Here is a 21345-nt window from a genome sequence, read left to right on the forward strand (position 1 = left end):
GATTTATATATTTATTATACGTAATATAAAAATTCTAATATAACGCGTCACTCATGAGACATAAACAATATAGTCCTAATAGTAAATCATGATCAGTGCGATTCATTTATTATATTGCACGAGACACACATTAGTTTAACCCAAAATCAGAAAGTATTTTTGTATAGAGGACTAAATTTTGTGCATTACACGAGACATACATTAATTTAACCCAAAATCAGAAAGTATTTTTGTACAGAGGACACCAATGGCCTTTGACAATTTCCAATTTCAACATCATAATATCATCCACTAGATACTGTACACAATAATTATGGGGCTACAACATACTAGTTCTTTAACAACATTGCCAGGTTTATATAACTACAAAACTTCCCAAATCCAGCTGTAGCTTATGGTGCTCCCTTTGATTCTCATGAGAAGCAACAGAACTCGAGCAAAAGTATTCTCCTGCGCCGCTCGTCATCAGCAAAAGTAATCCAGATCCCCAGAATCGTATCCAACAGAATAAAATCATCTGAGAATGAAAAGGCACTTTGGCATAAGGCGGTGCAGGCACAAATATGCTAATCATACGTTATTTATACAAGGCAGACAACAAATACATACATGGAATTATTAACCTTTTTCGCATGAAATAGAATCTTCTGAGGCAAAGAAGTTAATTCGAGGTAAGGGCAAACTTTCATTTTTAATTCTTGAAGTAATACTCGAACTACCCAGAATTTATTTTTTTGGTGGGCAGCTATACCACGGACCCTTGTGCTTCATAATTTTCCAAAGGGTTTCTTTACAGTCCCTTGCATCTTCCAAATGGTTTCACGTTAGTCTCTAACGTTTTGTAATGTTTAGAATGTAATTCCTGTTGTTTCAACAGTCCCAAAATCTTCAACCGGGATTCTCCACCATTTGAGATGTCATTGACGCTGTGGAATCACCGCAATCACAGTATGCTTGAGAAGCACTGACCCTTTTGTTTCATGAAATTACAGAAGATGTGAAAGATTGAACTACCAAATCCAAATCTCAACTCTCCACTTTGAAGGTGTGAGTGAGGGATGAACCCCAAACTGTGACTGGGGATTACATGAGGGAAAGACAAAAGATGGTTAAGAAATAAATTATGATATAATTTTCATGTCAGTTCTGCTGCCATTCTGTCCGTAAGCAATGCCTGAGTCGGGTCAGACAATTCCTTAAATGGAGTTAACAAAAAAGAATGATATTGAACCTTGTTTGACGTTGAGAATTGCTATAATCAATCATTGAACCAAAATAAAGGTTGAAGGGCTAGTTCGAAATTTGAATAGAACTTCAAGGATCGGACTAACTTTTGCTAGAGATGAACAATATTAAAAAGAACTTCCTGACATCTGCAAAAGACCTGCTCTAAATTATTACTATCAACCAAATGACGCCATTATAGCTTCACAAACCAATGTGATTTAAATCAAATGATGCAGATACAAGAAAATTTAAAAACTCCAAAATAATAAGAGAGTAAATAAATTGAGGCAAACATGTTATCTGGCACCTCGTGATTGAGAGCCAATGGTGGCAGTAACTTATCTGCATACAACGGGGACAATGGAGGATTTGGAGGACACTACACAAGCAGAGATTTATTTAAGTTTTTGTCCAAATTCCACTAAAGATCCTTAGGACACACCTATAAATCAGAAGGAAGAATAACGAAGTTATACCTGAAGACAGGAGGCAGGACACGAGTCTTGCTTGTTGAATCATTGCGAGGGAATAGTCATATTACCTCAATGGCATCTACAGGGGTGGTTGGACCTCCCCTCCTCACCTCTGCCAGAAGAAACCTCAGCTGGCATGCCCAAGATTCTCTCCCACCCTCTCTTAAGTGATTTGACAGCAAGCAGGGTGTATATAATTTCTAGCTTCGCTAATTAATTAAACTCAATGTAATGTAATATAACTTTCTCGAGCTTTAATTTTTGGCCCATTGTTATTGTAGCTAATAATTAAAGCCAAGATTATTAAATATAATTCCACGGAACTTCAGTTACTAGCCTAGTCTGGCCGCGATTAATAATGAAACCCATATTTAAGCCCAACACTAAATATGATATTCTTTAAACTTAGTTCAATACTAAATAGTGACAATGAAATTATATTATGCATGCCATTAATCCCAATTACGTAATTAATTCCTGGTCTACGTCTACTCTTTTGTGGGACTATGAAGGTTCTTATTACATCAGCAATGATCTTTAGATTACAATGGGCGACAGCTAGCGGTATATTTCTGTTACCGAAGTGCTAGGAATGTCCATGATTCAACAAATCTAGTCCATCATTAGTAAACCATGTTCCTTATTCCCCCTTATTCAAGTATCCAGATTAAACTTGAGGCATGGAATGTGTCGTCTTTATGATTCAAGCTACATTTTTTGATCCCCAAGTAGACTGATCAAAACCAAATGAATCAATATCACTATTTCATTCATCTGAGCACAATCACGCATGTCTTTTCTTTCTTTTAAAAACTTTTTATAACCCACAATCATGCATTTCTTAGCTCTGCTAATTCATGGAACCCACAGATATCATTCTACATGATTTGTGATACATTCAAGTTCAACCACTGCCTTTTGGCCATGTCTATCACTTGATAACGTGACGCCAAAGTGTACAACTCCTATTGCAGCGAGTCATAGTGACTTCAACTCTAAGGTGACCACATGCATTATAGTTACTATAAGTATCATTGATGACACTTTCCATCAATCCATGCAGCATTATCATAGCGGATCAGCTCATCATCCTTGTTCTCCAACCAGCACCCATGTATTGATTTGATATCTCTCATATCCATGACTACAGTCATCAGCCAGCATATATTGATGCTACTAAGAATATATTCTAGGGGCAGTCATATGTTGATGGGACAATTGCAGTAAGGTCCCATGGAAGGAACATGTTCACAAAATGTGTCCCATAACAAGTGAGCAACTTGTAATAACAAGTTTCAGAACAAGAAATAATAACTGGTTTCAACTACTCACTCATCATTAGGACTTTCATAATAATCTTTCTTCTTTAGGACCTCACTATAATTCTCCCTGTATTGATTTTTATTGCACAAATATAACAGAACATAATAACTCGATTTTGCTTCTTAACAAATCTTAGTACAATGCATGTTATAACAATCATCTCATGATTGCTTTTTAGGACGTACGCTAACAGATAAATCGGAGGAGTTTCAACCCCCCCCCTTAAAAAAAAAAAAAAAAAGTTTGAATTCACGTTAGAGAGACTCTGGAGTTGGCATAGAAATCAATCAATTAATAATTCAGGGTACATAAACTATACCTGGGCCTCCTGCTACGAGGCTTAATTTATAGGACGTTCAATGCCACCTCCTGCCATAACCTCTTCCCTGATCCCATTGTCCAACTCCACGCCACCCACCAAATTGATCACCACCACGCCATCCACCAAATTGATCGCCACCACGCCATCCACCTAACTGATCACCACCACCTCTACCATCATGAATATAACGCCGAGGTCTTCTTTTCTCCACTGACAATACATAACCTCCAACCTCAGTTCCATCAAGTTCTAGTGCTTTGTTTAAGCCATCAATGTCCATGAAGTCTACCCAAGCATACCTGTAACGAGCACGCATTTACAACCAAGGTGGGCAATAATTATATATACTGATGATGATTATTCAAATTGACCAAGAATACAGAAAAATACTTCCGTATTCTAGTCAAATACTAAATTTTATATCATTATATTGCTGTTATGCTTTCTATATTGCCACTTCTATTTATCATTTTTCATTGCAATTCTTCACCAACACAACTTATATTATCATATTTTCATGTTTGCCAACACATAACTATGTCAAGTAATAAAAAATGTGAATACCACTCTTACTCTCGCCATGAAATTTATTCTTCTAAAACTATTCAGTAAAAAAAATTGATCATAAATTATAGGATTTCCTCTGACTCGGTTAGCAGTACAAAATAAAGCTCATTCAATTATAAAAGCATCTTATATAGCATGTAAGCTGTTATCTCTATTATTGTCATTTTATATGTTCGCACAGAATTTTGAAAATTATTAACAAACCTTTCAATGATCAATTCAACTACGATAAGTATGTCTTCATAAAAAAAAAAATATTAAAAGAGAATTTCACCATGATCGAACTCACCTCCAAAATTGATATTAAAACATAGATAATAATCCACAGAGTGATTAAGCTACAGACAGTGATAAAATAGAAGGCAATAGCCTGGACAATACCAACAGAAACATAAAACCACCTCTAGCATTCGAGTTCAAGAGCCTAGGGAATCTCCAACATTCAACTCACGTATTGCCTAACCTCCACGAAACTCTTCTCCCCAAGCACATACAGCAAACAAACCCCTCTATCTCCCACAGACCTTAAACAATCCACATGGATCAGCCTTGCCTATTAGACAAGGGCCCACTAGCTATGGGTCCCACACAATTTTTTTTACCAAACATTATTTTTACTCCATTTTTAACATCCGCAACATTCTTAGATTGATACCAAATTGTTTTTGTTCCCTTTATGCAATGTCAAGACAGCAAGACTGAAAGGCATATGCAAAAAATAACAGCACCCACTTATATGAGATAAAACTATAGAGGCTTGTTAAAAATTTTCAGAGTTTATTACTACATATTATCGAGTTAACTAAGACATTGGCCATTATAAACAATGAACAATGAAAGAAACATGCCCCTTAGTAGAACCAGTGTCATAATCTCTTGCAATTGATATCCTCGAAATTAGTCCACAAGAACTGAAATGCTCTCCCAGACTGGTCCTTATCTGAAAGAACAGAATTGGAGTCATTAGCAACTAAGAAATAAGAATACAAATTATGCCTTAAATAATGAGACGTGCATGCAATATTGTCCACAAGAAAAATAACAACATCAAGCCTTATCACACTAAGTGGGGTCGATTACAAGGATCGCACGATGCTATTATGCTCTCTGAACAACCAAATCCTTAGATAGGTTGTTAACCAAAAGGTCCCCTTCAATTGGAATCATTCTTATCCACAAGAAATAAAGCAAGAAATATGGTTGAGATAGAATTACCTCATCTTCTCTTAAAGATGTATCAAAACCCCTTACAAACACTGTTTGAGACTCAACACTTCCAGAGTTTTCCGTGTTCCCATGAATGCTAACAAGTAAACAGAGAAGTGAAGATGTGGATGTAAGGCAGAGAATGAGATGAAATATTAAGATAGGAAGGTATTGGTGAATACCCGCTATTGAAAGAATGCACAATCTTTTCATGAGCCAAATCAAGCCTTATATATTGTCTCAACAGTTCGCTTCCATTCAACTTAAGGGCCTAGCATTACATGATAAAAATTCTTCAGCTCAAAATGGTCTACAAATCAATGAAGCACACCATCTTTGAACATTAATAAACCTCAGCAGAAGTAGGGACAGAACAAGCTTAGAGGTATAGCAGCTCAGAAGCACAAAGGAGAGAAGTACCGACTTGTACCCTCTATATTCGTAATGGTCAACCCTTGCTCAAAGAAGACAGACTTGTAATGATATTAAATCCTATGACAAACATTTCCATAGAATAGACTCTATGATGGAATATGATATCAATGAGGTTGGAACATAAATGTTAGTTATGTTCAACTAGTTATTGCAAGCTGCTTTGTTGTCAACGAGATTTTTTAGTAATTATATTTCTTCTTGGGAACTTTATAGCAATTCTCCCTAATAATAATAACAATCTAAACCCCCATCATATGATTTTTAAAGGGTTCTGAATGATGAGCGAACTAGACATTATGAGGTAAGAGCTTACAGTTTGTGCCGCTTCATAAGTGGCAAACTCAATATGTCCGAATCCTTTAAACCTCCCTTCACGATCTGTAGCTAAACGGATATCAATAATTTCTCCACAATCTTTAAACAAATTTTCCCTGAACAATGGTGAAATCATAAGTAAACAATAAACATACAAACATACAATAGCAGGCCTTAACCCCATAGGTAGGGTTAGCTATAAAAATTACATGACACCGTATGAAATAACTACCGAGAACTTGCATATCAAATAGTACGTACAAATCAGCCCTTTCCACGCTATACGACAGGTTTCCAACAAATACTGTCTTTGATGTGGCATTTTGTTCTTTTGGAGCAGCTGGCATTTTAGCCTGTAACATTTCATAGAATCAAGCATGAGATCACTGACTGAAAGACAAGTCACAATTATTTCATGCCCTCATCATAAGATAAAGAAATAAACATTTATGTCAAAAATTTCCTCCTTGTACATGCGGCAAAACATTTAAGCCACCAAAACTGACCATCCAACGCCTAAAAGATTTTCAACCTATAGGTCCTAAGAAGCAAGGTTAGTTTAGTTTCTATGCACGAATTGAACTAAAGTAGTAGGAAGAAAAACAACATAAACCAATTGAACTAGATGCTACCACCCATCTAGCGGTTTATGAATCACAAATAAGCTAATAAAATTGATTAATTTTTATATGCATGAATAATATCCCATCAGAAAACAGGCAACTGAATAAGATAAAATTACCTCATTCCCTCCTAACGATTTATCCTCCTGGGATGATTCATTCCTGTTGCTACAATCATTAACAAACCAACAGAATAAGGAAATCATGGATACAAGGTAGAAATGGGGAAAAATTAAGGCAATCAAAAGGGCGTTTCACAAATACTTGCTACTGTGGGAATATACACCCCTTTCATGAGCTAGATCAAGCCTGAGAGAACGTCTCAACAGTTCTTTCCCGTTCAACATAAGGGCCTGATATTACATGATGAAATTCTTCAGCATAATGTACTTTAGGTACAAACAAATTAATGAAGCATGCCATCTTCGCACTTTATGAGTTCTCAGCGAAAATAACGAAAGACCAAACTAAAGCATAGCTGCACAGCCAACATTATAAATGAAAACCTGCTATGCAAAAATCAGGACAGAAATATCAACTTATACCCTTTATCATTAATATTTGAAAGGAATTATGTATAGATAAAGAGCTAAATATGATAGACACTACTAAAGCTATCATCCATGACAAGTGGTAATGGGAGATATTGATGTAAAGCAGCATGGGAAAGGAGGAGAAAAGAAAGGAGGAAGAAAAGGACAACTCAGGGGAGAGAGAGTAACTGAAATCTCAAATTTATTCAATTCATCAAAGAGGTATAAGAAAGAGCTTTCCTATAAGGATTGGCCTCTATCAAGAATCTTCTTTGAGACCTTGTTTAACCTAATTTTAGATGTTTTAACTAAGCTTATACAAGAAGAAATCTCTAAGTGTATGCTTTTTCATAATGATATAGTTCTTATGACTGAGTCAAAAGAAAAGATTAACTCTATACTTGAATTATGGAGTCGAAAGGTTTTCACCTAAATAGAAGTAAGACAGAATATATGTACTACAAATTTGACAAGAGGCAAGTTAGAAGTGATTTTGAAGTTAAAATGAGGAATCAAATCATTCCACAAGTGGCAAAGTTATATTTCAGATTAATTATACAAAAAGATAGTGAAGTTGATCTAGATATTAGACATAGAATACAAGTTGAGTGGTTCAAATGGAAAAAGGCTACCAAAGTTATTTGTAATTGAAAAATACCTAATAAGCATAAAGAGAAGTTTTATCAAACTGCTATAAGACCAACAATGCTTCATGGTAGCGCATGTTGGGCTTTAAAGGGCTAAGAGCAAAAAATTAGGGCAACAGCGATGAGAATGCTAAGATGGATGTGTGATCATAGATGAAAAAGGTAAGATTCATAATGAACATATATGAGGAAGTGTTGGTGTGGCTTCTATTAAAGAAATAAGGGTAAAAAATTTATTTTGAGATGATTCAGACATATACAAAGAAGATCATTAGAGATGTTAATGAGAAGGATAGATTAAATATTATAGAGTTCTCTAAAAAGGGAGCAGAGGAATATAGAAATAAACACTCAATGAAGCTGTTCAATGAGACTTTTTGGTTAACAACATATACGAAGATTTGATTCTTGATAGAGCATAATAGTGTTTTGCGATCCATGTAGCTGACACTACCAAGTAACTTTAAGGCTTGTTGTTATATATCCTTGTTCATAATCCTAGTTAAACTACCACAATCCTAAACAATAGGATTAAATTTCATTCAAATTTTGAGAGTAGGGAGGCAAATTTGGAGAATTCTATATTCTTATTCATAAAGCATATTGTACAGAGGTATACATACACTGAGTTAGAGAAGCATAAAAGGAAAACTAATGAAGGCCCTAACAGTAAAGAATCAAGATATCAAAAAATCAAATATAATGAAATAAAGTCTATTAAATTTTCCTGATTCCTAGGAGTTAATCTCGGGATTTTCCACACTCTTCCTCAAGTTGGATAATAGATATTAATCACGTCCAACTTGCCCACAAACTCTTCAAATTTCTCTTTGTGGAGTCTTTTTGTAAAGATATCAGCTATTTGTCTCCATGTGGGCACATGAATAAGGGTAACCAGTCCGTTATCAATCTTTTCTCTAATGAAGTGTCTGTCCACCTCTACATGTTTGGTTCTGTCATGTTGAACCGGATTGTGGGATAGATTTATAGCAGCCATGCTCTCAGTGTACAATTTCATGGGGAACTCTATTTGAATCTTCTGTTCTTCTAAGATTCTTTCTATCCAGATTATTTCACATGTCACTTGCGCTATAACTCGATACTCTGATTCTACACTGCTTCGTGATACCACATTTTGTTTCTTCCTTCTCTAGGTTACTAGAATTCCCCAAATATAGGCACAATATCCTATCGTGGATCTCCTATTCCCATGAGACCTGCATGGTCAACATCTGTGAATGTCTCAACACTTTGCTTATTGGATTTTTTTTTTTTTTTTTTGGTGAATGCTTATTGGATTTTTCATACAATATACCTTTGCCTAGAGTGCCTTTCAAATATTTTAGGATTTTATAGACTGCCTTGAGATGTTTCTCTTTTGGGGCATGTTGAGTGTTGGCTTACTACACTGACTACAAACGCAATGTTAGGCCTTATGTGGTAGAGATAGATGGGTTTCACCACAAGCCTTTAGTACCGCCTTTATCAATATCATCCCCTTCACTTTCGTCTTCTTCTTCTTATTCTTCATCTTTCCTCTTGGATTCATCCTTCTTCTTCTTCAATATTTGCTGGTGTTTCAGTGTTGTCTAGGCTACTAACAAATGCTCCATATTGAGGTGATAAAGCCTTGTAGGAAATATAGCTTTCAATTGGGTGTTTCGTGCAGCTTCTTGGCTTCTTCCTCAAGGCAATTAGAAGGTCCAGATCTACTCCTGTACTTTCTTCATAATCTGCATCATTTGCAGCAGACTCATCAAATGCCTTGGGGACAAGATCTGCCAACATCTCAAATTCCTGGTGATGCTCAGAACTTGAAGACTTGTTAGTTTTATTTCGTCCACTACAAAATTTGTTAAAGTCTTTATTGACCTTGGTTTTGTTTTGAGGTTGTCTATCCCCCTTGTTTTGGGTCTGTTTCTCATTTTGAAAGGTTTCAAAAGAGAGAGGAGGTTCTTATTCTAAGTAAGGTTGGGTGCTATTGTTCTCCCTTTTTGGAGACTGCAATTCCCTCACATTCTCCCCTTGAATTGTGGTCTAGTAAAAAGGTTCAAACTCATGGAAAGTAACATCACTGGTGATAAATAATTGTTTTCTTTTAGTGTCATAGCATTTGTATCCCTTACGAGAGCTCGAGTAGCCTATGAAGATACATTTGACTACTCATGGATCCAATTTTCATTGGTTATGCAGATGAACATAAATAGTGTAACCAAAAACTTTTAAAGGAAGGTTGTTTTGAAGATAGGGAACATAGTGCTTTTTTTGTAATACTTCAAGAGGTGTTTGAAAGGACAAGGGTCTACTAGGCATTCTATTGATGAGAAAAGTGGCAGTGAGGACGGCATCGCCCTAGTAGAATTGTGGTACGTCGTGTCTGAGGAGGAGGGTGCGTGCTACTTCCAAAATGTGGAGGTTTTTTCTTTCAACAATGCCGTTTTGTTGAGTAGTATAGGGGTAGGAATGTTTATGAATAATGCCATTTCGTTGTAAAAAGGTACCAAGAGTTTTGTTAATATATTCTGAACCATTATCTGTATGAAGGATTTTTATAGAAGTTTGAAATTGGTTTTTGATCATTTGAAAGAAATTTATAAAAACATAATAGACCTCGGTTTTTTCTTTTAACAAGTTCGTCCAACACACTCTAGAGTGATCATCAATGAAGGTTATAAACCATTTGTGATGAGTTCGATCAGGAATACAGCTAGGTCCCCACAAATCACTGTGAATGGTTGAAAAAGGAGTAGATGGTCGATAAATATTCCCATGATAAGTAGTACGTTGGTGCTTTGCAACTTCACAAACTTTGTAGTAAATTTTAGAAATGTCTTTATTTGAAAAATTTGAAGGAAACATTTAAACCAGATATTGAAAATTTGGGTGCCTAAGGCGTTTATGCAGCAAAAGTAGGCCACTATCACTAGAAAGGGAAACTTTAGTACTAGTATTGGGATGCATAGAAGCTTTATCACAATAGCATAGACCATCAAATTCCTTAGCATAACCAATCGTCTTCCTTGTTGATAGGTCCTAAAATAGGCAATAAGAATCATAAAAATCAGCATGACACTTCTTGGTTTTAGTGAGTTTATGAATTGAGAGCAAGTTACATTTCAGATTTAGGACATGTAAAATAGCAGAGTGTAATCTGGTCTGAAATTTTAATATTTCCTATACCCACTACTAGGGACATAGAGGCGTTAGCTCTCTTAACTTTAAGGGGCTCATCACAAGGAGTATAATCATTAAATGAAGCACGATTATCAGTCATATAGTCAGAAGCACTAGAGTCAACTATCCAGCACCTACCAGAGCATAGGCTTTGGATAACATTCAAAGCGTACATAAAGTTACCTCTATAGACCATAGTAGCAGTAGGTTGAGATTGACTGGGTGTTGCTTGTCCCGTGGGTTGAAGGTTAGAGAGAATCTCTATCAGCTTTGAGATTTGCTCGCTGGGTATGCTTTGGGACGTTAAAGGTCTATCATCATTTTTTTCGGTGACATAGCCTCTTCCTTTCCTTCTTCTGGGCTTCCAGCCTGCTTGTTTCCCATGAATATCCTAACAAGTATCTTTAGTATGGCCTGTCTTCATACAATGCTCAAACACAGGTTTAGTTTTCTAACTCTTTTGATTAGTGCCATGAGAGAAAAGAGCAGAGGAAGATCCAGGGTTCAGTGGAGAATCTGAGAGGGGTTTAAGCATAACCTTTTTTAGTGAGTCTTCCCTCCTTACTTCAGCAAAGGCTTCTCGGACAGTAGGAAGAGGGATTTGGCTGAAAATACATCCCCTTACAGCATCAAGATCATCATTAACTCCAACGAGGAATTCAAACAACTGTTCCTTCTCCACCTTCTTCTTATACTGTGCAGTATCCTCTAGGCATTTCCAAGACTCTTCACTCTAAAGGTCTAGCTCCTACCACAATGCAAACATGTTTAAGTAATACTCATTGAGATTTCCCGTACCTTGTTTCATCTACCACAATTTAGTCTTAATTTCAAAGACTTGTAAAACATTTTCTCCGTCTGAGTAGGCTTCGTTGACAGCGTCCCAGATTTCCTTAGCCATAAGGAGGAACATGAAGTTGCATTTGATAGTGAAAATCATTGCATTTATGAGCCAACATGCCACCATCAAATTTTTGGTTTCCCAGAGTCATGCGAGTTGTGAGTTGGCGAAAGTTAGTGAGTCGCTAGTGAGGTAGCCGATTTTGCCTCTTTCTTCGACTGTGAGTTGAAGTAATTGTGCCCATTCCCCATAATTGTCGCCAATCACCTTCTCTAGAACGATCAGAACGGCGTTCCCTTCAAAATTTAGTGTCGTTGTTGGTATCCTAGAATTCGATGGGTTCGAGTGCTCAGTCTCCATGTTCAACTAAGTCGACCCAGTGGGTATGTCTTTAGGCATCGTGTGTCAGGTCGGCAATTACTAAACAAAGTAATCTCCCCCCTCGTACTCTGATACCATGAGAGTAGGGAGGCAGATTTAGAAAATTCTATATTCTTATTCATAAAGCATATTGTACAGAAGTATATATACGCTGAGTCAGAGAATTATAGAAGGAAAACTAATAAAAGCCCTAACGGTAAAGAATCAAGGTATGAAAGAATCAAATATAATGAAATAAAATCTATTAAAGTTTCTTGATTCCTGGAAGTTAATCTCAGGATTTTCCACAAATTTAAAATAAACCAAATATTAAATAAGATAAGATAGGATAAGATAATAGGATAAATCCAATTCCAACTAAATTTATTTAAAAGAATATATATCCTAATTCAAAATAAATCAATATCCCAACTTTTAAAAAAAGATAACATAAATTTAATATTAGATTTTCCTAATCCTAGGATAGATCTTCCATTTTCCATCACAAATGCTTACAATTTGTGCTGCTGCCTCTGTGGCAAACAAAACGTGTGCGAAGCCTTTAAACCTCCCTTCACGGTCTGTAGCAAATCGAATATCAACAATTTCTCCACAATCTTTAAATAAATTTTCCCTGAACAAGAGTCAGGATCAGACTATATATATCTCTGCGTGTGCATGCGCAAAAAATATATGTGAAGCATTTGATAGAGAAATAATACATACAAATCCGCCCTTTCCACGCTATATGACAAGTTTCCAACAAATAGCATCTTTGATGTGGCATTTTGTTCTTTTGAAGTAGCTAACATTGTAGGCTGCAAAAGTTCATGGAATGAAATATCATATCAATGAGTCAACATTTTCATTCATGAAACGCAAGCAGTAATTATTGCAGCCCTCAATATAATGAAGCGAGGTTAGTTTAGTTTCTATTAAATTTATGGGGACACAGATTACATGAGTACCCCACAACTATATGTGACCATTTTCTGCTATATGAATTATTGATGGCTAAAAACACCCCTAATTATTCTATGCATGGCTACCATAATCATCACAAAACCAAACATATTTATTCATTTCGCTATTAAAAAAGTTTAATTCACATTTTTCATCATAATTTTTGAACAGTGCAATTATCTTAGAATTTATGCCCTGTCTATTTTATGTCTGTGTTGCCAAGGTAAGAAGGAATAACATCTGCCAATATATCAATATCCACTGACACTTCCAAAAGGAATCTTGCCAAATGCAATTTAGCCAGTAAGATATTATACATTAATGAACCTCCAATTGTTTTTAGGGAAGTTATATCTTGTAATCGCTAGAATTATGCTAAGAGGTGGAAATCCATCTCAAAATCGTCATGAACAATTTAACCACCATTATTGATCCGTACAAAATATTGAAGTGGGTTTGGAATTTTAAAAAAGGAAAAATACTTATTTATTAACCTTCAAAAAACACAAACCTAGTTATGGCATCGTAAAGAAGAAAATAGTTATAGCTTGTTGCATCTTGCGTCACTATTTGATGGGTGTAGATCCTGGTGAGAACTTATCACAAACATGGCACAGAGTACAATTTACTCATAATATCATTCAATACCATAATCACATCAGTTCACCCCTTATTTATAGGCAAGTACAAGTCATCTAATTCCTTTAACCAGAATCCTTTCTAATAGAAAAGAATCGCTAAGAAATTGTACTAACTACTGATCTTGCTTAACAATAATTCCTCCTAAAAAGTAAGAAAGTTCCAACCAGCAACCCTTGGGCCCATTGCCAATCTGCAGCAGCTGATAAGAAACCATATACCTGTTGTATAGTGACCAAAATACCCCAGAGACCAACACCCTGCTGCAACATGCCAATAGATGATTCTGGATTAAACCAATCCCCTCCCACTAACAACAGTATACCCTCAGCCATGGGGTGAAAAACCCTCCTTGAGATGTAGACCTTTCAACCTTCTTCTCTTGTATTTGACTTCGACAGTATATTGGAGACTCATCCCAAAAATGACAGCTGCAAGGATTGATTGAGAGGTCTAAATAAATGTGAAGGGCAACAGCAATAGCGGTGGACTTTTTAATCTTGCAAATAATCAAGGACAAAGTCCTCTGTAATAATGATTAAGCCATCACGGAATCACAGCTCTTCACCAGCAGAGCCTTTATGAGGCAGAGCAAAGCATGCTCCACATGAGTCTACATTCCCTGCCCCTCCATTTGATCATCTCATTTGAGTCAATAACCTTAAGGTTACAAGAAAAATTCTCAAACAAAAGACTGCATCAGGTCTGTCCTTGATGTTCCCAAATACTACAGTTCTGCAGATCAGTCACGATGCTGGATGATCCTGGAAAGTGCAATACTGTTTTCCAATGTTCAAGGGAGATCCCTTTCAAGCTGTGTTTCTGTGGTGATGCGCCACAGTGACCACTTAGACTGCTCAAGTTCCGTAACACTTCAAATGAAGTGTCTGTTCTCGTTTTTAGAACTTGCCACCAATAATTGTGCTCTAATGAATGCAAAGTGAGTAGAAATGAAGGAAAAAGAACTCATCAACGACACAGAAGCCAATCTTGTTAGTTGTGATTAATGAACAAAGACTGAAGAAAATGCCTTAAACTTATTTGAAACATTTTGTCAATTTATATACAAGGTTGAGGCTCCTGGTTTTGTTTTTACCTTTCTTTTCTTTTCTAAAACGAGGCTCCTGGGAGTTAATACTACTAATTACAAACCACTACTACAATTAAGCCAATAAATATGGCTATTAGTTATAGACTATTCTAACATACAAATTAGATATGTACAGAACACTGCCCCTCAAACTGGAGCATAAATATTAGTCGTGTCCAACTTGTTATAAACATAATCCACTAAATTTTTCTTGGAAAAAAACAGAATGTGCTAAGCCCAATTACAAGAGGGAATGGATCCCAAGCATAAGAAAGCACAGAGTCACCCATGAAAATGGAAGCAGTCTCATTAGACCAAAAATGATCATAAAGAGCACCTTATCTAGCAAGAGCGTCCACAACTCTATTTGCCTCACATGGTTCATAGCTAAAAATGGCTTCCCAGTTCTGAGACCTTGTTTAAAAGACCAGAAGCTTCAGTAAAAAGAGTACCAACATTAGGGCTGAAATTATTTCGTCAACTAATCTCCACAAGACTTTTTGCATCTTTTTTATCCACTTGAAGTTCACTCAAAGCTTTGGCAAAAATATACTTGAATTGATCATTGGTCCTCACATATCATGTAGAGGTAAACTTTCCTTGGATCTTATAAAGAACAAAATGACAATCAATCCCAATATAATCAGTTCATCCATGGAGCACTAGGTTGGAAGCAGTACATGATGTGATTAATTGTCACATCGCAGCTTTGCAAGTACTTAGGTCTTAAGATCAATCTCATTCAATAGTTGATACATCCACCCATCTTCAATAATGACTATACCATGCCACTATATGCAGACTGCACTCAATACAATTGGTTCATCCATGAAGCAATAGCTGGGAAGCAATACATAATGCGTTGATTAATAGTCACACCGCAGCTTTGCAAGTAATGAGGCCTTTCTTTCGGGAGATGTCCCTTGTGAGTCTTCAAAGTGATTGCCAGGCTCCTCTAAGTTAGAGACTGAAATGTTTTATTTCCTATTAGCGTTTTCTTGTAGAGGATTTATATCCTCTGTCTTAGTAACTTTTTTTTGCATTATTTTTTCCTCTCATCAATAGAGGAACCAGGAACATAGATGAGGTGCTGATATTTAGCTGGAATGGACAAGCCTATACAAAAATTACAACATGCCATTGAGAACTAGACACGCATGGAAAAGCAACAACCATATTTGCAAGAGATAAAATTACCTCACCATCTCCAGAGAATGCTTGAAAACCCTTCAATGTGTTGTTCCTGTTCATACAATTAAAAATTTATACCAAAAATACTATTAAAAATTAAAAAGTAAGATGTGCGAGCAAGATATAAAAAATTTAGACATGGAAAAAAAAAAAAGCAGTCAAATCATAAATACCTGCTATTAGGGGTATATGCAAACTTTTCACGGGCTATCTCAATTCTGACAAAACGTCTTAACAGCTCACTCCCATTCAACATAAGGGCCTAACATTATGTAAAGGTTCTTTAACTCAATAAGGTTTGGATACAAACAAATAGAAGAAGCTTGTCATCTTTGCACACTAATACAAGGACTCAACAAAAATAAGAACAGACCAGTCTAAAAGGTATGACAGCTTAGGCAAGATTATAAGTGAAAACTTACAGCATACAGCAAGAAAGAGATACCAACTTAAACCGTTATCATTTACTATTAATCTTTGTATAGGCTTGTCCATTTCACCAAAATAGCTTAAGCTATTTAGCTAGGATTGCCACAAATTTATGTAACATTCATTTTTCTTATTGTTTTTAGACGTCGGAATCCTTTCAAAGTTTGTCTTTGACATCAAGCAATATGACAAATGCCAACATGAAAAATGCTTACATTCTGTGCAGCTTCTTCAGTGGCAAACTCAACATGAGCAAAGCCTCTAAAAGTCCCATCACGATATAAACCAAACGAGACATCAACAATTTCTCCACAACCCTTAAATAGATTTTCCCTGAACAATGTTGGAATCAGAGAAAGAAATACAGAAAATATGTGAAGCATTTGCACAGGAAATTATACATACAAATTGGCCCTTTTCATCTCTAATGATAAGTTCCCAACAAATATCTTTTTCGATGTGGCATTTTGTTTTTCTAAAGTCAACGCTGTTTTAGGCTGCAAAATTTGAGGGAATGACATATCATATCACTGGTTGATCATTTTGATATACAAAGGGAAATAAGAAAAGAGATCTGTCAATTACAACTCCCTTTCTAGTTGCTCCCATTGAGGTAACATCAACCATTTCTTCATCTTTCACCTGATCCATACCAGCATCCATTATATCTACAAGTGATCATGAAGTTAAATAAATTTAGCTTTTAGCAGACACAGACAAATACAATGATACACATACATCTTTCTGAGTTGTACAAGGTTTCTCCTCGATCTCTTCGTTTCCTTCTGAAACCTGTAATTAACAAAAGCCACAGTCACTGCATGGCCTCAACATATAGCGAATTAGCTAGCATTATTACCAATTCTCAAAGTTTCATCCCTGTCAAAAGCAAAACATTTGAACCATCAAGACTGACTACCCAATATCAAAACCTTTACAATCTAGAACTAAGTCATGAAAAAGTGACATTAGTTCAGCTTTTATTAAATTATTGGGAAGATGAACAACAGCAGTACAGCATGAATTAAATGACATGTACCACTTTCTACATTGTAATTTACAAATAAACCAATGGAACTCTTCCCCCCCCCCCGGAGCATGTCTACTCTTTCATCCCTGTAAAGACATTTATTTAGTTTCTGCTTAAAAAATTGATTCTTATTGAGACAAGAAAGCATGTACAATACAATAAACGAAGGACCTTAGGTTTTGTATCCTAAATACACAAGCATCCAGCGACAACTACAAGAAGGCAGGAGCACCAAAATGGTTACTATGACTCACGGCTAATTACCCTGTAGAACTCAGGATTAGAACAGAAATATGACACGTGGGAAGACTTGTACACACATTTGTCATGTTGTAGCAGCCCCTCTTTTAAAACAATTCAGCTTTCAACGAACGAGAATCAGAGACCTATTAAACTCTAACATCTTCAGAAATGAATACATAATTGTACACAAGACAGTGTACCATCACTAAAGGGTCAAACGCTTATACTCAACTACAACAAATCTATCACAGCTAGTACTTCCTCTAATGACATCCTTGGTTGACAAACAACAAATTCCCAGATTCTTGACCTACTTTTCATGAGAGGCCTCCTCAAATTCTTTCAACTGCTCTCCTTGACCATGTTGTCTAATCACAATGACACAACTCTGATATGACTTTGATTTTTTACTCCTTAATAGTTTTCTTGACCATCTCTCAACTAGTTTTCCTCTAGGGTTTCTCACAAGGGCACCCATTAACACAATTCTTGGATTTCTATCATGTTAAAATGCTCATAAAATTTACTTGTGGCAGAATGATGATCATAACACTTCTTATTATATTTGAATAGGGAGCCAAAAGCCTAAACTTAAGACAACTTGCCTCATACTTGGACCAGAAATATGAAAAGCTGTATTCAAACAAGGACCAGTCACTAAATAGCTCATTAAACCATGATGAGCTTAACCAATAAACAACTTTAAACATAACAATGATGACCCAGAATCCAATAAAGATATTTTCTTGGGGTATTCATCAACTTCATTAAAGAGAATACTGATACAGGTGTTATTAACTCATTCATACTCCTACACAATACAACGTTTGAAAAATTGCAATCCAAGTTGGGCGGGATCGATATCTAGAATGCAAAACTTGAGGGGGAGTGTTGAGAGTTAGGATATTTCAACCATTATTTTGAGTAGTTTAGACACTGGAATATTTATTTATCTTATTCTTTTGTTGGATATAATTTCCCTCATCAGTGATTGAATAGTTTAAGCGCTGACATGTACCTCTCACCTGTTTTCCTGTTTTATAGATATGTCTTTATCTTCCCTGTATTTTCCGTAAAATAAGGCAGATCTGTGGTCTTCTACATAGGTTATTTATGTAAACCTAATTCCACAAATAAGATTATCACTGAGGTGCAATTTCATCAGCTGATTCTTCAATAACTACAGGAATCCTAAACAATAATAAATTCACAACTTAGATAACAACAGGCCCAAGACTCTACATAATAATTAACTCCAAAACAAAGGAATTCCATTTAGATAAATTTCTCAACAAAGCCCGAATTTACATTGCACTCATCAAATCCTTCTCTTGATCCATAGCAGGGGTTCTCATTTTTCCCAATTCCCTCCCTTTGAACAACTGCAGAAGCAAGCAGCTTCTTAGATGATGACGTTACGCGTGTCTTCTGAACCTGACAAGACAGTAAGAGCAAAGATTATACAACAAGTCAATCAATTGGACAAGAACGATCAGAGAAAAGCCCAATATAAGACTTACATCATCCTCATCTAAGCCACTATCCAGGGATGAGTCATTGCTTGACACAAACTTATGAGTGGATTTATTATTACCTGCAGCAGAAGTAGCAAGCGACTTCTTCGATGATGTGGTTACCTGGGATTTTAACCACTAATTCGTAAATACTAAATTGCAGTCAAAACATCCAACTATTAAACAGAATTCAGTAACCCTGAATTTACATTGTCCATATCCTCATTAGTTTTGCTGTCAGAATCTAAGCCTGAGGGTTTGCTTGAATCAACTTTCTTAGCAGGCTCTTTCTCACCAGCATTAGGCAATTTCTCACGCACTATGGTTGCTTCTATTTTTATATCCTAAAAACCATCAGCCAAATATCATCATTAGGATAAAATATTTGAAAAAATTAAAAATGAGTAGCCCAGAGGATCTCATTATTTACATCTTTATCAACTGAGCTACTCCCGGTATCTGATCTTGATTCGCCTTTCTTCCGTACAGCACTGGGCCCACTCTTACCTTCAGCAGGGGCTACGTTGGACTACGGAGCATAAAAAACAATGCCCAGAAAGTATCAGAAGTTTGAAAGGCGGCATTCAAGGGAATCCAATCAACATAAGAATATCTCCTTGCTATTTTGAAAACAGTCACTATTTATAGTGTCATAACTCATAAGCAACTTGCTCACTCACATCATTCAAAGCAGAATCTTCATCTGAGTTTGCAGAATCTAAAAAGGAGTCATCTGAACTACTTTCCTTCTTTTGATTTTCAGCATCCCAGTCTCTCTTCTGCTTCTTTGCAGTCACTTGCTTCTCAGGTTCATCTTCACTTTCTCTCTTTCCTATATCAATATCAAAGTACGGAAACAACCACATGAAAGTTTCTATCAAAAGAAAAAAATTAAAATAAGCTAAACTTACACCATTTCAAATCAAATCTTCAAAACAATTGAATCATTGAGACTTGAGAAAATTATAATCCTATCGTGTCAGGATCTCACACCAAAAGTTGGATTTATCAATTAAATACACCATAGCAGCAACGGTGTGGGCTCACTACGGTCATGGAAACGAAAGGAGAACAATACACACAGTTGAAAAGAAAAAAATTTCCCAAGAAATAATGTCGAAATACAAAATTGACGAAAAGAGCATCGAAGCACAAGAGTAGACGAATTCTCCATACCAATCATGGCAGACTTCGATGGTGAGACTCCAGCAACAGCAGCGTCAAACTATAAGTCATTGAAAACAATTAGCAGACAAGTTTCTCATCCTAAACCATAATTGACATTTCTGCAAACAAGTCATCCAATGGGGAAAAATGAACCAGTTCGCCAAATTTCATACACCGAGATCTGATTTCTTGCCAGACTCGCCCATGCTGGAGGCAGATACCGCAGAGACGAGAAGAGTAATGAAATACAGGGGTTTAAGGGTTTTTGGCCCGTGGGAATTTCGATCACTGACTGCCAGAGCCGCTCATGCTCCAAGTTTGCCTGGCTAAAAACCAAAAAGAAAAAGACCTAACAAAACAAAACAAATTCTTGATCATCGGACGCCAGGTAGACTCCACCTGGTTATCACCGCAGGATACATAAAAAAGAGTGCATAGAAAATGCTCCACCAGGTAGACAACAAAGGCGCAGGGCGTTGGGACCGGGGGACTTCAAAAAAAGTTTCAGTGTTAATAAAAAGAAAACTAGTTAAAGTTAGTTAAAAAAATTATATACCCCAGCCAGATGGGGTTTTTTGCAAGCTAGAAAATAGCTTGATACAAAATATAAGTCATTTAATAAGTAATTCATAATAAGGGTCCGTTTGGTATCATGGAATTGATTTTGATGGAAATTGAAATGGAGATGAAGATGGGTATAGAAATGGAAATGGAGATGGATATGAGGTTTGAAAATATGTTTGCTATAAGTATGGAAATCTAATTTAAATTTTAATTAAAATATATATTAAAATGTGTAAATACTAAAACACCCTCAAGAATTCAAAAAGAAAAAGCAGCTCCTCCGCCACTCGAATCTAACATCAAGGAGTCTTTGCCCAACATCATCAACAATGTGGCGTAAATAATCAATCCACAAGCATCGATTATCACCAGGAAAAAGAAACGCACATGTAGAAGCAAAAATCATGGTTCTTCTAACATGCAAAAATTGATGGAACTTCAACCAAAGAAGTAAAAATCATTTTTCTTC

At 36.1% G+C, this 21345-nt stretch overlaps 1 protein-coding gene across 7 annotated transcripts; it reads right to left on the minus strand.

The window, feature by feature from the left end:
• Window positions 1-134: 134 nt before the first annotated feature.
• LOC114724720 (nucleolin 1) lies at window positions 135-20725 on the minus strand. 7 transcript variants are annotated; one of them, XR_003738347.1, is made up of 25 exons: window positions 20486-20725; window positions 20322-20370; window positions 19826-19977; window positions 19576-19674; window positions 19355-19489; window positions 19152-19268; window positions 18940-19065; window positions 17097-17150; window positions 16944-17000; window positions 16764-16855; window positions 16574-16691; window positions 16103-16191; window positions 15936-15981; window positions 12773-12864; window positions 12563-12680; window positions 6756-6844; window positions 6611-6659; window positions 6130-6221; window positions 5867-5984; window positions 5301-5389; window positions 5128-5215; window positions 4761-4852; window positions 3343-3644; window positions 1704-2844; window positions 135-517 (listed from the first exon to the last, which is right to left on the minus strand). XR_003738347.1 is itself a non-coding variant. In XM_028911149.1 (24 exons), exons 1-23 carry the CDS (start codon window positions 20516-20518, stop codon window positions 3380-3382), a joined length of 2253 nt encoding a protein of 750 aa, XP_028766982.1. In that variant the 5' UTR covers window positions 20519-20723; the 3' UTR covers window positions 135-517; window positions 3343-3379. The 7 variants fall into 7 exon arrangements, 6 of the variants coding, with proteins under 6 accessions (XP_028766982.1, XP_028766981.1, XP_028766984.1 ...); XM_028911149.1 differs by lacking the exon at window positions 1704-2844 and having other exon boundaries at window positions 6611-6653; window positions 20486-20723; XM_028911148.1 differs by lacking the exon at window positions 1704-2844 and having other exon boundaries at window positions 20486-20722.
• Window positions 20726-21345: the final 620 nt, after the last annotated feature.

The sequence above is a fragment of the Neltuma alba genome, unplaced genomic scaffold (genome assembly GCF_004799145.2).
Source record: "Neltuma alba isolate B1F8T4 unplaced genomic scaffold, ASM479914v2 tig00012197_pilon, whole genome shotgun sequence".
Taxonomy (NCBI): domain Eukaryota; kingdom Viridiplantae; phylum Streptophyta; class Magnoliopsida; order Fabales; family Fabaceae; genus Neltuma; species Neltuma alba.